The 16,382-nt window shown below is 41.2% G+C and overlaps 1 protein-coding gene across 1 annotated transcript in view; it reads left to right on the forward strand.

Moving 5' to 3' along the window:
• dnm3b (dynamin 3b) overlaps positions 1-16,382 on the forward strand; it is a 50,175-nt gene that overhangs the window by 15,005 nt on the left and 18,788 nt on the right. The window contains exons 7-14 of the mRNA XM_059564216.1: positions 6,650-6,810; positions 6,890-7,032; positions 8,960-9,095; positions 9,170-9,237; positions 9,321-9,459; positions 10,718-10,804; positions 10,886-10,956; positions 15,518-15,569. Of these exons, the coding sequence (XP_059420199.1) occupies positions 6,650-6,810; positions 6,890-7,032; positions 8,960-9,095; positions 9,170-9,237; positions 9,321-9,459; positions 10,718-10,804; positions 10,886-10,956; positions 15,518-15,569 (857 nt within the window). The remainder of the gene's footprint in view (positions 1-6,649; positions 6,811-6,889; positions 7,033-8,959; positions 9,096-9,169; positions 9,238-9,320; positions 9,460-10,717; positions 10,805-10,885; positions 10,957-15,517; positions 15,570-16,382) is intronic.

Genomic DNA, 16,382 nt, shown 5'->3' on the forward strand with positions numbered 1-16,382 from the left:
TAAACACCGAAAGCCTGAAACTGTCTGCAGACTCGATCCTCAACCACCAAAAGTGTGCATCTTATTGACGGTCCAGTTTGCATGGGGTTTTCCTAGTTAAAGGGCTCATATGATGCTTTTTTAAAGATCATTATTTTGTGTATTTGGTGTATCAGAATATGCTTTAAGGCCATGCTTAAAAATATTCTTGTTTGCCGTAACACGACCGACCCTGTCAATTTAGCACCGGCTCAATATTTTTATTTTATTTTGCTTTTAGTCCGACCGACTTGCCAATTGTAAATTTGCGTTAAGACTGACCAATTTTTTCTCTTCAAACAACTAATACAAACGCAATAAAATACTGTTAATTATATTTAAGTAAGTACATCTAAAAAAATTGATTAAAACAGCTCGACACCGCTATAACTTGGCAAGAAGTTCTGGAAAAACTGTGCCCAGATCTTTTCCCATCCCTTCTCCTCTCTAGTCTAAAACCGTGACCGTGTCGACTGTCACTTTATGTTCGAAAATCTATTGCACGAATCGACTAGTTTCGAAAACGAAAATAGGAAATTGATTTTAACGACCTTCTCTCGGAGCGCGTCCAGGTTATTTATTTTTTCTTCTTTTTTTTGAACAGGCGTCACAGAGCAACTGCAGCTTGGGCACCCTTTAGTTTTCTATTGAGCCAGAACACACACGCATAACAGCAAATAATACTTCTGCACAATTTTTCTCTTTTTAATAACAGAAATGTGAATTCTGCCGGTATTCAGACCGTCTCTTGCATACAGATACAGATTCGGGCTAGAATCGCCTAGTGCTGTCAAAATAGCTGAAAAACAAATTCGAATTGTATTCGAATTTAAAATGCATAATTTCAGTTAGGGTGAAGAAAAGCTTTTTGCTTCTCTTCTGAGGCTCAAGATAGCGCATCGAGCAAAATATTACTGCATGTTTATTCAAAGCATTAGAATACATGACTGTGAAAAACAACATAATATTTAAAATAAATTTTATGAACCAATTATTATTAATCAAGTTGCTTAAAGAACTATAAACAAAACAGCGTCATGTATGCATGCATTGTTAAATAAATAAAAAGGGCGGAAAACCAGTCACACAGAATATATTTTTTCATTTAAAAACACGAGATGCAGGATGGGGAACAAAAACCCAACAAAGTCTCGAGATATTTTTCGAAAATTAAATTAAATGCATAAATTTTACATGTCTTTCTAAACATGCGGCTCTCTTGTGCGAGACGCGAGTCCAACGGTGTCCCTCTAGATGCAAGAAATATGCGTGCTGTGTGAACGGCTTGGTTTCAGTTTTGATGTAAACAAAACCTTCTCCACATTGATGTTCTCTCTCTTTCTTTTTTTTACCGTATAATGCAATACCACATACATCGTCATCGCATCTCGTGTGCCGCTGATAAAGATCAAGTAGATGGTGCGGGCCCATAGGTGAAAGATGAGACAGCAGATACTGCGTGTCGAGCTAGACACGGCTGTGCGCGCGGCGAGATGGACTGGAACACGGACTGTGAAGTACCGGGGCTCATAAGGCAGCTTCCTTAACCCTTGTGCGTTGTTGGGGACGTTTTCGTCCACTATGGGGTAAAGTTGAGTCTTATTTTGGCCACAACTTTCTCGGTGTTTGAGCTAATGGAATGATTTTTGGTGACAAATCTTATTTTGACCCATATTTTGGGAAAATGCTTTGAAATTTTTCGAAAACTCAACGGTACACTGTGGGCAAATTCACTACCCTTTCGTTATGTTCGTGGATGAAAACATCCACTAAATTAAACTGCTGTAAAAATGTATCAGATAAATATATATTTTTATTTTTTTTGCATAAATCTATTAATCAGCCTCAGTCCTGATCAAAACTACCAATTTTTTAAAAAAAATTCCAAGATTTAACTTTTTAATTACCAAGTTCATAAATGATGTCACTGATTTGGGAAAAATAACACACAAAATTACATATTTTCAATATAAAAAGTGATTGTGGACTGGATTTTTTAGTAACAAGATTGGCTTTGATGCATTGTTAGTTTTTGTGCAGCATTAGATTTAATTTTTCTGTTGGTGGCTGTTTTTGCCCCATTGACTTCCATTATAACGACATTTTTTGATTGCAAAGCCATGACACCATATAATCATGCATTCTTGATTGTTTGTGGTTTTCACTTTTGGGAAGAGGTAAAAAAAAAATATTTTTACAGTTGATCACTAGGTGGGACCATTAACCCTTTAAATAGGCCTGTGCAAAAAAAGGCTTGGTTTCTGGCTTGTATGGAGTTATATGGAGTATAACAGCAAATTATAGTGTTTGTGTGTGTGAGAGATTCTTGATTGTTGGTGGTTTTCCCTGTTGGGAAGAGGTAACATTTGTTATTTTTTACAGTTGATCACTAGGTGGGACCATTAACCCTTTAGATAGGCCTGTGCAAAAAAAGCTTAGTTTCTGGCTTGTATGGAGTTATATGGAGTATAACAGCAAATTATAGTGTGTGGGTGTGTGTGTGTGTGTGAGAGAGAGAGAGAGAGAGGGTGTGAGAGAGACCTGTGTGCACTTACCTTGATGTACAGTATTTGAAAAAATCAAAATATGCACCTCATGCTCTCAGAACTACATGGAGTAAACAATAAAAAAAGAAGTGTGTTTATGCACCTGCTTCCTTTTGATGGTGAAAAGTACAGATGGCCTATAAGTGAAATGCTCCTCTTTTCTTGACGGTAAATCCTGTAAAAAAATCTACTTCGCATCAAATTTATGAACATAATGTGTTATGAACCAAAATGCAATACCAACTTCAAATAAGCTGCAGCTCGCTGGAGGGGTCACGCTGCATAATCATTTCTAAAACTTTGGTACAAGTCAAGCCCTTTCTCGTGTTGCTTGCTGCTCTTCTCACCATTAAATATCCAGCACGATCGCATGCAAGTGTTTAAATCCACGTACTTTGCTTTTGTTTAGTCTATTCGCTTGTTAAGTCTGACGTCACGTAGCAGCGCTTCCATGTCCAAACGCTCTATCAGTTACCATGAGAAAACAACAAAAGGTGCTAATATAAACTCACAATGTGATAGAATACTAGCGAAAAAGTTATAATATTAACCTTTAACTCCATACCGAAGTACCAGATAGCCAGACAATGAAAATATAAATATAAAAAAAATATCTTAAAATTATTTGTGTTTGGGACGCTGTGAGCACGGAGACTGTAGTGTATATCGTAAGTTTGAAAGCGTTTAACTTAAATTATCAATATGAATAAACAGTGCTCATAAACGGCTGCTGAGGTCATATTCTCAAGTGAAGCGAGATGAGGCCTGAACCCGGAAACAGCGCTTCTTACGTCATCACTTAACAACCGAATACTTTCACCACCATTAAAAGGCAGCAGGTGCATAAATACACTTTTGTTTACTCCATGTGGTTCTAAGAGCTGAGGTGTACATTGTGATTTTCTGAAATACATTAAGGTAAGTGCGCAAAGGTCTCTCTCACACACACTCTCTCTCTCTTTCTCAAACGCACACACATACACACATACACACTCAATATAATTTGCTGTTATACTCCATATAACTCCATATACAAGCCAGAAACTAAGCCTTTTTTTGCAAAGGCCTATCTAAAGGGTTAATGGTCCCACCTAGTGATCAACTGTAAAATTAACAAATTTTACCTCTTCCCAAAAGGGAAAACCACAAACAATCAAGAATGCAATGAATGTGTCATGGCTTTGCAATAAAAAAATGTCTTTATAATGGAAGTCATTGGGGCAAAAACAGCCACCAACAACAAATTAGGGAGAAAAAAATTAAATCTAATGCTGCACAAAAACTAACAATGCATCAAAGCCAATGTTGCTACTAAGACTGTTATAAAAAGTAAAAAAAAAATCGAAAAAGCCACAATTACTTTTATATTGAAAATAAGTCATTTTGTGTGTGTTTTCCCCCAAATCAGTGACATCATTTATGAACTTGGCAATTAAAGAGTTAAAATCTTGGATTTTTTAAAAAACATTTGGTAGTTTTGATCAGGACTGAGGTTGATTAACAGATTTATGCAAAAGAAATTGAAAAATAATATAAATCTGATACATTTTTACAGCAGTTTAATTGAGTGGATGTTTTCATCCTGAACAACTCGAAAGGGTAGTGAATTGTAACAATCCAGAAGGGTTAATGCACACCTAAAATTCGAATGCAACGTTTATGCATTAGAATGTGGATTTAAATTTTAAATTCGACGAATATTCAAAAAACTATTTTTTTGACAGCCCTAGAAAATCGCCTATGCGATTTTTTTGTTGTTGTTGAAATGTAATCGTAAACACTGCCATGTTGAAGCCTGCAGTAAATGTTTTGCATTATGGCAGTCCACTCTGCTTATTGTTTTTCGAAAATGTTGCGCTCCTGTTTGTCATTGTGCACGTAACTTCACGCCAATAAATCATCAGAAATATTAGTCTTTACCAATATATTGAATCTTTACATTCCTCCTGCCTGTTGTCCGTGGATTTACCTATATTTGATGTTATATGCCTTATAAAACTTATTTAAAAATTTTACAATCGATTCAATGAACACTCGTCACTCAAATCAAACAGGATTTTTTTTCACAAAAGTGACAACCAAATAGAGTAACTGTATTGTAACTGAATTTCTCTCATTTGTAGGTTGCATTGATACCTAGTGGTGGATGCAAGTAAAACAGTATAACAGTACCTCATTTTTTTTTCTTCTCACATGAAATTCAGGCAAAATACATGTTTTTGACAAAGATTAATATTTGTTTGTGGTCTACATAGCCTGCATCAAAATGAGGTTTGCAATGATGCGCCCGAAGGCACGGGTTGAAGACCCAGTCAGTGACGTCACAATATGCTAATTTGTTTAAATTCATATCGACGTCATCACCATTACAAAAATCTACTTTTTTTTTTTACATTGAAACTTGAAGAAAAAATATATATAGACCGACCTACCGACCCTTTTTTAAAAAAAAAAAATTACTGTTACTGCAAACCAAAATATTTTCAAGATGGCCTAATGTTCAAAAAGCAGGTTATTTTTCCAATACTGTACATTATTGTAGGTGCTCTATGCCCCGTCTCTCTCAAACGCCTCATATTCTACAAAGCCCCTCCTCCTGACAAGCTCAGTCTGCTCTGATTGGCCAGCTGACCCAGTGCATTGTGATTGGCCGAACACCACGAGCACTCGTCGGAAATGTAACGCCCGTTTCCATAATCATGAGCTTCATCTTTCAGAATAAATGTAAAGAAAGTAAGGATGCTTAATTATGCAAAAAATCACAATCACAATTATTTTGGTCAATATCGTAATCACGGTTATTTAACACGATTATGAGAGGGCCATATGAACAAAACTTAATATGAGTGATTTATTTAAAGATAGTGATACACATTAAATATGTATTTCCTGTTAATAATGTTGCTATGACATCTACATTGTAGCGACCAGCAGAATTACAAACAAACTGAAAGTCCTCACAATTATTGAAAATAATTAAACAGTCAGTAATAAAAAAAGCAAAAGACAAATACAATAGAATAAAAAGATACAAATGAAACAAACTGAAGCAAGCAGTATGATTATTAATTTAATCACGATTTATTATTAATGTCTCATTTCAGTTTAAGTTTGGCTCTAGTTTTGTATTTATTGCAGTTTATATGAAAAGGTTCATGTAGCGGGAACAGAAATGAATAATCAAACTAAAAATAAAACATATCCCGCTGTCACTTTAAGAGCTGCACAGATCCAAATTACTGTTACACGTGTATTTTCATTCTCAACTCTTTACCTTCATTTATTACATTACTGACGAATGTATACATGAATAATCACCAAGCGCAGCAGTTTGACACACGTTTGCGTGTATTTGACTGATTAGGAGTGCACCTTGAGCTCAAAGATGACTTCACATGAACAGTCAATAGCAAATCATTGAACTAATAACAAAGCACACTTCCAGCAGCTGATTCAGAAGCGCCAGATTGTCGTAGCAAAGTCAGAATGACCTCCTCTCTAAGGTTCACGAAACGGTTTTCCATAAAATGTGTTGCTGTTCTGTTGTAACTAATCTTAAAGATTCCTAAATGCATCTACTTTCAGAAGAACAAATAAAGTACTTTTTCTTTCTCCTCGATACACACACATCTCCCTGACACGACTGCTTCAACACTAACTGTGTTACTGAAACCACGACTTCTTTCTTTGCGTGAACATTTGAGCAGCATTACACAGATATTTCCACACAGTGATGTAGAGATGTGGGGCGTGTTTAAACCAGGTGTTTTCGGGGGTGTGGACGAGTCTTAACTTTGATAAACAATATCTCTATGGATTTGAGACTTCAGTCTTTATAACTTTACAGATCTTCTTCATGCACCAAGAGCTTGTAACACTCCTAAGAGAAAGAAAAACTTGAAATCACATCTTCTGACCCCTTTAAATACTGTAAATGTTTTCAAACGTGCCTCAGTCGATGAGTTGTGCTGCATGTATTGCGTGATGATCTTTAGCGAGGTGTGCTCGAGCTCACTGTCATGATGATGATCAGCACAGCTTCTGAAGCGGTCAGTGAATCTATAGTGAAGCTCTGTGTCACTCAGGGTACATCGGCGTGGTGAACCGCAGTCAGAAAGACATCGACGGGAAGAAGGACATCAAAGCCGCTCTGGCAGCAGAGAGGAAGTTCTTCCTGAGCCATCCGGCCTACAGACACATAGCGGACAGCATGGGCACGCCACACCTGCAGAAGGTCCTCAATCAGGTACTGTGACGTGAAGAACGCTGTTGATGATGCTCATGACGACTTCTGTATTTAATGAGAAGCATTCTTGTTTCCACAGCAACTGACCAACCACATCCGGGACACGCTCCCGGCGTTCCGCAGTAAGCTCCAGTCGCAGCTGCTGTCTCTGGACCGGGAGGCTGAGGAGTACCGGCACTACCGGCCCGACGACCCGTCACGCAAGACCAAAGCCCTTCTGCAGTCAGTCCCACCGCCTCCTGTAGAAGAGCTCACCAGGAGCTCGTTCATGATGTGCAGCAGATGTGTGTCCTGCTCTAATATCGCCCGTCATTCACAGCAGTTTCAGCTTTGAGACAGAAGCAGTGTTGTATTTTTTATAATTAGATTATAATGTATTAAGGTTGATTCAGTGATCTGAAACAGATAATAGTAGTGATCATTTTGTTAACGAAAAGTATTAAAAAATGTTCTTTGGCAAGTTTTTTTCACATGATTAAGACGAGACGATGATGAGAGGACAGTAAGGTCAATAAATGATAACTGACTATATTAACATGCAATATCAATGACGAAAAAAGACTACCGAAATGTTTTCTTCATCGATAAAGGAGACACAATATTATCTTGGACTACCAGGTGTTCATGTGTGCGGCTGCCAGATATCAAGAGCTCAAATCCCTAAATCAGAGCTACATTTAAAATGCTGCTTTCCTGCCCGGTGTGAGATGTTCAGCTTCAATGAAAGTGTTGGGTCATGAGATCTCGACTATATGAGATTGTGTTTGCTGAGTAAATTAACCACTGCTGTTTTAATAGAGAAACATTATGGCCATTTGGAAATACTGGAATTACTATCAGGCATTTCAATATTTCATTTGTTTTTGCCAGTTTTCATGATGCAGACAGAGGGCATAATCTTTGATATTAATATATATAATAAACAGCCTGTAATAAATCAGTACAATAGATGAGGTCAGATAAAGTCCATTTTCTATTGATTGATTAATAAGCACATATTGGTGAAATGGAAAAATTAACTTCTCAACTGACAACAATCTTTTCGATTATAATTTTGAGTCAGTTGAACTATTATATAAGAAATTTGATTAAGTTTTCATTGACTAAAACTAAACTAAACAAAAACGGGACTAAATATGATAATAACTAAAATGTACATTTGACACCAAGACTAAGAGTAAGGTTAATGTAAAAGACTGAAAAAAATTAACACTATATTATACAAGTCAAAAATAAGAGTTAAGATCACTGACTCAACCAAAGTACAGAGAACGGTCTGAGCCGCTGATCATCAGGTGTGACACACACTAAACCTGTCCTGCTTCATTTGGGTGTTAAATAATGTGTGTGTGTCTGTGTGTGTCTGTGTGTGTGTGTGTCTGTGTGTGTGTGTCTGTGTGTGTCTGTGTGTGTGTGTCTGTGTGTGTGTGTGTGTGTCTGTGTGTGTGTGTGTCTGTGTGTCTGTGTGTGTGTGTCTGTGTGTGTGTGTGTGTGTCTGTGTGTGTGTGTCTGTGTGTGTCTGTGTGTGTGTGTGTGTGTGTGTCTGTGTGTGTGTGTCTGTGTGTCTGTGTGTGTGTGTGTGTGTGTCTGTGTGTGTGTGTCTGTGTGTGTCTGTGTGTGTGTGTCTGTGTGTCTGTGTGTGTGTGTGTGTGTCTGTGTGTGTGTGTGTCTGTGTGTGTGTGTCTGTGTGTGTCTGTGTGTCTGTGTGTGTGTGTGTGTGTGTCTGTGTGTGTGTGTCTGTGTGTGTCTGTGTGTCTGTGTGTGTGTGTGTGTGTCTGTGTGTGTGTGTGTGTGTGTGTCTGTGTGTGTGTCTGTGTGTGTGTCTGTGTGTGTTTCTGTGTGTGTGTGTGTGTGTGTGTGTGTGTGTTTCTGTGTGTCTGTGTGTCTGTGTGTCTGTGTGTGTGTGTGTGTGTGTGCGTGTGTGTGTGTGTCTGTGTGTTTGTGTGTGTGTCTGTGTGTGTGTGTGTCTGTGTGTGTGTGTGTGTGTGTCTGTGTGTGTGTGTCTGTGTGTTTGTGTGTGTGTCTGTGTGTGTGTGTGTCTGTGTGTGTGTGTGTGTGTGTGTGTGTGTCTGTGTGTGTGTTTCTGTGTGTGTGTGTGTGTGTGTGTGTGTGTGTGTGTGTGTGTGTGTGTGTGTGTGTGTGTGTGCAGGATGGTGCAGCAGTTCTCGGTGGACTTCGAGAAGCGCATCGAAGGCTCCGGTGATCAGGTGGACACCGTGGAGCTCTCTGGAGGAGCCAAGATCAACCGCATCTTCCACGAGCGATTCCCGTTCGAGCTGGTCAAGGCGAGTCTGCTGGACACTGTGATGGTGCGTCTGTTCTCGCCTCTTCATCCTAACCCTCCTGTGTTCTGTCACAGATGGAGTGTGATGAGAAGGAAATGCGTCGGGAAATCAGCTACGCCATCAAGAACATCCATGGCATCAGGTGAGGGTTGAGATGTCTCTTTGGTCCAGTGATCAGGTGTGTGTTGTGAGTCAGCGCTGAAGATGACCGTGTGTCTCCTGCAGGACGGGTCTGTTCACTCCAGACATGGCCTTCGAGGCGATCGTGAAGAAGCAGATCGTGAAGATCAAGGAGCCGTGTATTAAGTGTATTGATCTGGTGGTTCAGGAGCTGATCAACACGGTCCGTCAGTGCTCTAATAAGGTGATGACTGCGTGTTGTGCAGAAGTCAGCACCAGCGCCTGATTTCATAAAACAGAGAGATTATAGAAATATTAAGGATACAACTTTACCTTTATAACTCAACGTGAACTCATAACAGCTTTGTGTGATCACGAATGAGAAACCCGATGATAAAAGTTATTAAGCACAATAAAAACTGAATGATCAAATAGATATACAATGAAGTCAGACGCCCATCTGGTTGAGTATTCACATAAACACAGTTAATTATGACTTCAGTAAACTTAAACATGAAAGAGGATCAGATGTGTGTTGAATCTGTGCACAGGTTCTTATAGTGATATCACCTAATAAACCTGCTGCAGCTGTGATTTTGGAATCAATGTCGTAAATACATCGCCATCATTATTAGACTGGATTTCTGCACACATGCAGATTTAATAAGAATCAGTACATTTAATTCATACAGTAAAGACTGTGCAGTGTTTCATTGTATATTTGATTTAGATTCTCAGTGTTTTGTACCGGAATACTAAATATACCTGAAAAACTTTTTTATTTTAATTGTATCTTTGTCCTGTTGTTTGTAATTTACGTCTTTTCTTATTGTAGTAACAAAACAAAAAAAATAGTTTAAAAGTTAGACTCATAATTTGATAAGACTGTTGTTCATCTACAGAATATGGTAAATATGGCATCCTAATTATAAAAATAACTTGCAAATCTTCACAAAAATTTATAGAAATATTAAAAGGCCACAAAAGCAGCCGAGAGAGGCTGATAAATGTTCAAATGCTGAAGTTTTTTTTAGAATGAGCCTCTTTTGTCCATCTTCAGTGTTGCTCGGTGGCTTTGATTCGGCAGAGTTTCGCAGATTTTCACCGCAGTTTTAGCAGAAAAGTCACATGTGTAGTTGATCACATCATGAATAGTTCACCCAAAGCACTCTGTAATTTGATCTGCGTGCTCCTGTGAGCCGAAGCGTTGGAGTGACTGAGCGGGAGCTTTAACACCCATCTAGACCTTTCTAGGTCGACTCTCAGACACAGATCCATTAGATGATTAAAACAATATCCTGCTGTGAGTGGATCAGCGCAAAGGAAACTCTGCAGCAGCATCATTACAGCAGTTTGTAACTGAACATGTGCTGTGTTTCCAGATGTACACCGGAGGAGGGTTTGTCAAACACTCGATCAGTAATCAGATTAGTGCACTGTCATGCTGTCCTAAAACTGTGGGTCAGGTTTCTAATTCTGTGTTTCATGTTCTTCACGCTCAGCTGGATTCGTTCCCTCACCTGCGGGAGGAGACGGAGAGGATCGTCACGTCTCATATCCGTGACCGAGAGAGCCAGGCCAAAGAGCAGGTAGGACACACCTGGATGTCTGTGTGTGCAGGTGGATAACGAGATTACGGCTCTGCAGCGTTTGTGTTTGTGTCTCTGCAGGTGCTGCTGCTCATTGACGTTCAGCTCGCCTACATCAACACCAACCACGAGGACTTCATCGGCTTCGCCAAGTATGTGCTGAAGGGCTGTCAAGCAATTAACATTTTTAATATAATTATTCGCCATTTTGTAACTAATTAAATGTGACCCTGCAGCGCAAAACAAGTCTTAAGCCGATGGGGTATATTTGTAGCAATAGACAAATAATTACATTGTATGGGGCAAAATTACTGATTTTTCTTTTATGCCAAAAATCATTAGGATATTAAGTAAAGATCATGTTCCATGAACATATTTAGTAAAATTTCCTACTGTAAATATATCAAAACTTAATGTTTGATTAGTAATACACATATGCATGCAAAGAGGAAACTTGAAAAACATCAACCAGTTTCAAACCATCTCACTACTGAGTGTTGAAGGGAAGGTGTTTTTCAGCATCGTCTCATGAAGACTGACAGAGTTTCTCCTCAAGAACAAATACATCGACCCCTCAGTGCAGAAGGGGGGATTCCTGGAGCTCCCAGCTGCTTGGAACACACTGGTGTAGTTACACAACTCATCAGAGACACCCATGAGAACAGAGGCAACCTAGTTGTTTTGTGGATGGACCTGGCAAATGCCAATGGGTCCATACCGCACAAGCTGGTCGAGCTCGCACTACACCTCCACCATGTTCCCAGTAAGACTATGGACCTGATCCTGGATTACTACAATAATTTCAGGATGCGGGTTACCCCTGCTTAGGGCTGTTCGGTCCCTGTACGACCGGAGCAAGAGCTTGGTTTGCATTGCCGGCAGTAAGTCAGACCTGTTCCCGGTGCATGTTGGACTCCAGCAGGGCTGCCCTTTGTCAGCGGTTCTGTTGATAATTTTTATGGACAGAATTTCTAGGCACAGCCAAGGGCCGGAGAGTGTCCGGTTTGGGGACCATACGATTTCGCCGCTGCCTTTTGCGGATGATGTTTTTGTGTTGGCCTCCTCAGACCAGGACCTTCAGCATGCACTGGGATGGTTTGCAGCCGAGTGTGAAGCGGCTGGGATGAGAATCAGCACTTCCAAGTCCGAGGCCATGGTTCTCAGTCGGAAAAGAGTGGATTGCTCACTTCAGGTTGGTGGAGAGTTCCTGCCTCAAGTGGAGGAGTTTAAGTATCTTGGGGTCTTGTTCACGAGTGAGGGAAGGATGGAACGGGAGATTGACAGACGGATCGGTGCAGCTTCTGCAGTAATGTGGTCGATGTACCGGTCTGTCGTGGTGAAGAAGGAGCTGAGCTGTAAGGCAAAGCTCTCGATTTACCGGTCAATCTACGTTCCTACTCTCACCTATGGTCCTACAAGGACTTGAGAGACTCATCACCTGGTCAAAGGATGAGTGTTAAGCCCTCCAAGTCAAGGTCCATGGTGCTGCAAAAGGGTAAAATGGTTGACAAGTTCCATTTTTCCATCTCAGGAACTGTCATCCAAACCATCACCGAGCAATCTGTCAAGAGTTTGACAAGATCAGTGGCTTTCTTCGGAAGTTGCTCAGTCTTCCATGCAGTCTTACCAGCGCTGCACTCTATGGGACAAGTAACATCCTGCAGCTACCGTTCAGTGGCCTTGCAGAAGAATTTATGGTGGTATGCACCAGAGAAGCCCTACAGTAAGGGCTTCAAGGTGTCATCAGCCAGCATTGAGGTGAGGACAGGAAGGAAATGGAAGGCTGTGAAAGCAGTGGAGGTGGTAGAATCACACCTGGCACAAAAGGCGCTGGTGGGCACAGTGGCGACAGGCAGAGTGGGCTTGGGCTACTTCCCAAAGATCCTGGTTAGACAGGCCCGTGGCAAAGAAAGACACCATCTACGTCAGGAAGAGGTCCAATGCAGGCGTGGAGGAAGAGTGAGTGAGCACGGCGGTGGGACTCTGGCAGCAGGGAGTGTGGACTAGGTGGAAGAGTACACTGCAGCACAGGAAACCCCTGGGCAAACATCTTGCAGGCAGATTTCCATCAGGTCCATTTCCTGGTACAAGCTGTCTATGATGCCCTGCCAAGCCCAGCGAACCTCCATGTCTGGGGGAAGAGCGAGACACCTTCCTACCTTCTTTGCTCTGGAAGAGGCTCTTTAGAACATCTCCTCAGCAGCTGCTCAAAGGCTTTGGCTGATGCTCGCTTTCGATGGCACCATGACCAGGTGCTTAAGGCAATTGCTGAGAGCTTAGCCTCAGCCATCAGCACCAGCAAGTACCATCATGCTCCAAAGAAGGTAGTCCACTGGAGAGAAAACCCAGGGCATGCCCACAATTAACAACAGGCCTCCTCCACAAAGCCTTGGACTGGCAGCTGCAGGCCAACCTGGGAAAACAACATAGGTTCCCTCAGCACATTGCAACCCAGACATGATAGTTACCTCTGAGGTTTCAAAACAGCTGATCATCCTGGAACTTACGATTTCCTGGGAAGAGCATATTGAGGAAGAAATGAGAGGAAACGTGCTAAGTACCAGGAACTGGTGGAGGAGTGAACGAGAGAAAGGCTGGAGAACATTCTATGAGCCTATAGAAGTCGGCTGTAGAGGCTTTGTTTGACGTTCACTTTGCAGTCATTTGGGCATTACAGGGGTGGCCAAGAAGAGGCCCATTCAAGGTGCAAGTAAAGCTGCAGAGAAGACCACAAGGTGGCTTTGGATTAAGAGGACTGATCTGTGGGGCTGCTACTGGGATGCAAGTCGGGGCTTGATCAACTCCGGCTGGGTCGCCTGGGTGAGAGTGTATGATGTTTAGAGACCCCAAACACCCAATGATCCCAGGGTACATCACTGAGGATGCGTCCCAGTGCATAGCTAAGAACTTCATTTGAACAACTTTAAAGATGATTTTCTCAGACAAATATTGCCCTCCTAACAAACTATACATCAATGGATTATTTATTTATTTAGCTTTCAGATTATGTATAAATCTAAATTTTTGCTCCAGGGTCACAATTTTATCTATTTGATCTATTAATCAATTACACTATCAATCTATTTGACTGAGACATACCTTCAAAATATCAGCTATTATTGTGTTAAAGGAGAAAAGCATTGAGTAGACAAAAATAAATATTTTGGTTTAACATTGAATAAAGAATGATAATAAATAATTATTAATTCATTACATTTATATAGCGTTTTCTAGGCACTCAAAGCGCTTTACATAGTCTGGGGGTATCTCCTCATCCACCACCAGTGTGCAGCATCCACCTGGATGATGATCCAGAACGCCCCGCACACACACACACACACACACTTAGCTTACTGGTGGAGAGGAGACAGAGTGATGAAGCCAATCAGCAGAAATGGGGATTGTTAGGAGGCCATGATGGTCAGAGGCCAATGGCTGAATTTAGCCAGGATGCCGAGGTCACACCTCGGGATTTTTAACGACCACAGAGAGTCAGGACCTCGGTTTATCGTCTCATCCGAAGGACGGTGCTTGTTGACAGTATAGTGTCCCCATCACTACACTGGGGTGCTAGGACCCACACAGACCACAGGGTGAGCGCCCCCTGCTGGCCTCACTAGCACCTCTTCCAGAAGCAACCTAGTTTTCTCAGGAGGTCTCCCATTCAGGTACTGACCAGCTCAAACCCTGCTTAGCTTCAGTGTGCAACCGGTCTTGGGCTCCAGGGTGATATGGCTGCCGGCCAAAAATGGAAATAAGTTCATATAGTTCATATTTTTTTAATACTGAAATATGAAAATACTCTCAATATAAAGATAAGCACTAGTAGGTGGCGGTGAGTTGAATCATTGAATCATTCATTTAACGATTCAATCAAATGGCTGATTCATTCAGAAACGAAGCAAGTGACTCTTTATGTATGAGTCTTTGATTCATTGACTCACTTGATTCATTCAAAATCATGGCTTCATTCAGTTGCGAATCACTGCTGTGTGTTGATCAGAGACACTTAGCAGTTCTTCTGTGGCCTAACCCTAACCCTAACTGAGCAAAAACTGACAATATTAACTATATTAACCAAAACATTAAGTTCTTGTTTATTGAACTGTTGTATAAATCAACATACGGCACTTTAGCTGGTGTGATACCTATATCATATGATATAAATATAAGAGGGTTAGGGTTATTTTTTTATTCTGATATTTAGAATTTTAGTGAGTGAAGTGAGTGAGTGAAGTGACATTCAGCCAAGTATGGTGACCCATACTCAGAATTTGTGCTCTGCATTTAACCCATCCGAAATGCACACACACAGAGCAGTGAACACACACACACACACTGTGAGCACACACCCGGAGCAGTGAACGCACACACACACTGTGAGCACACACCCGGAGCAGTGAACACACACACACACTGTGAGCACACACCCGGAGCAGTGTTCATCATTTATGCTGCGGCGCCCGGGGAGCAGTTGGGGGTTCGGTGCCTTGCTCAAGGGCACCTAAGTCGTGGTATTGAAGGTATTGAAGGTATTTTAGGCTCATATCACTGCATTCTAATAGACTCACAGTCAGTCATTCTGCATCATGTCATCATATTCACCATTGCTCTCTCGTTCTATCTCGCTCTCTCTCTCTCTCACACACACACACACTCTCCCTCTCTCTGTCTTTCTCTTTCTGTCTCTGTCTCTCTCTGTCTCTCTTTCAGTGCTCAGCAGAGGAGTAGCCAGGCGAATAAGAAGAGTTCTGCTGGGAATCAGGTCGGTGTGTCCTGTATGTTTGTTGGTGTTTGTGAAGGCCATCTATGTTTATAGCACTCCAGACATCAATGCTATTTATTTATTTTTTTGTCATTTTACATGGCTTTGACTTTCTTTCTGGTCTGGTTTTACTGCCCTCACTTTATTACTCAGTAGTTCTTGTGTTTGTCAGGATGTCCATGTGTTTATGGACATGTTGAGTTGTGTTTCTGTTCTCAAACACGCGTGTCATGTTCTCTTCACTATCCTCCCGTGTGCGCGAGCGGCTCCTGCCTGATGTGCTGTTGTGTTTGGCTCAGGAGCTCCAGGTAAGAGCCTCTCATAACTGCATCCCTGTCTCTCTCCAGTCCTTCCTATCTCATCCGTGTCAGATTGTCTCTGTCTCCATAGACACTGATGATGGATAGAAACTCCTCTGTTTAACATTAACACCGTATTATTGAAAAATACTGGAAAAGTGGAGATGTTGCAGTGTGGCAGTTAGGGGCCGTTCACAGATCACGTCTAAAAACTCAAAGGTTTGCAACTTGCTCCTGTAAACAAAAGCTTCCGCCACTTGCCCCGCCTCAGGGGTCTTCTGATTGGCCCACTGTTTGATTAGCGGCACTGTGTGTGAAAGTGAAATACTTGACATGGCATCTTCGGCACTCATGTGTGAGATGCTGCAAAAGACAAGCGCAATGGAAAAACACTTGTGAACGGCCCCTTACACCTCAGTTTTGCATTATTTTTCAATCATTTACTGGCCTGCTGTCAAATATTTCTTACATTACAGTGAATTACCCAGACAGCAAACAGTTTCGGCCCAGATCT

Source organism: Carassius carassius, chromosome 12 (genome assembly GCF_963082965.1).
Source record: "Carassius carassius chromosome 12, fCarCar2.1, whole genome shotgun sequence".
Classification (NCBI taxonomy): domain Eukaryota; kingdom Metazoa; phylum Chordata; class Actinopteri; order Cypriniformes; family Cyprinidae; genus Carassius; species Carassius carassius.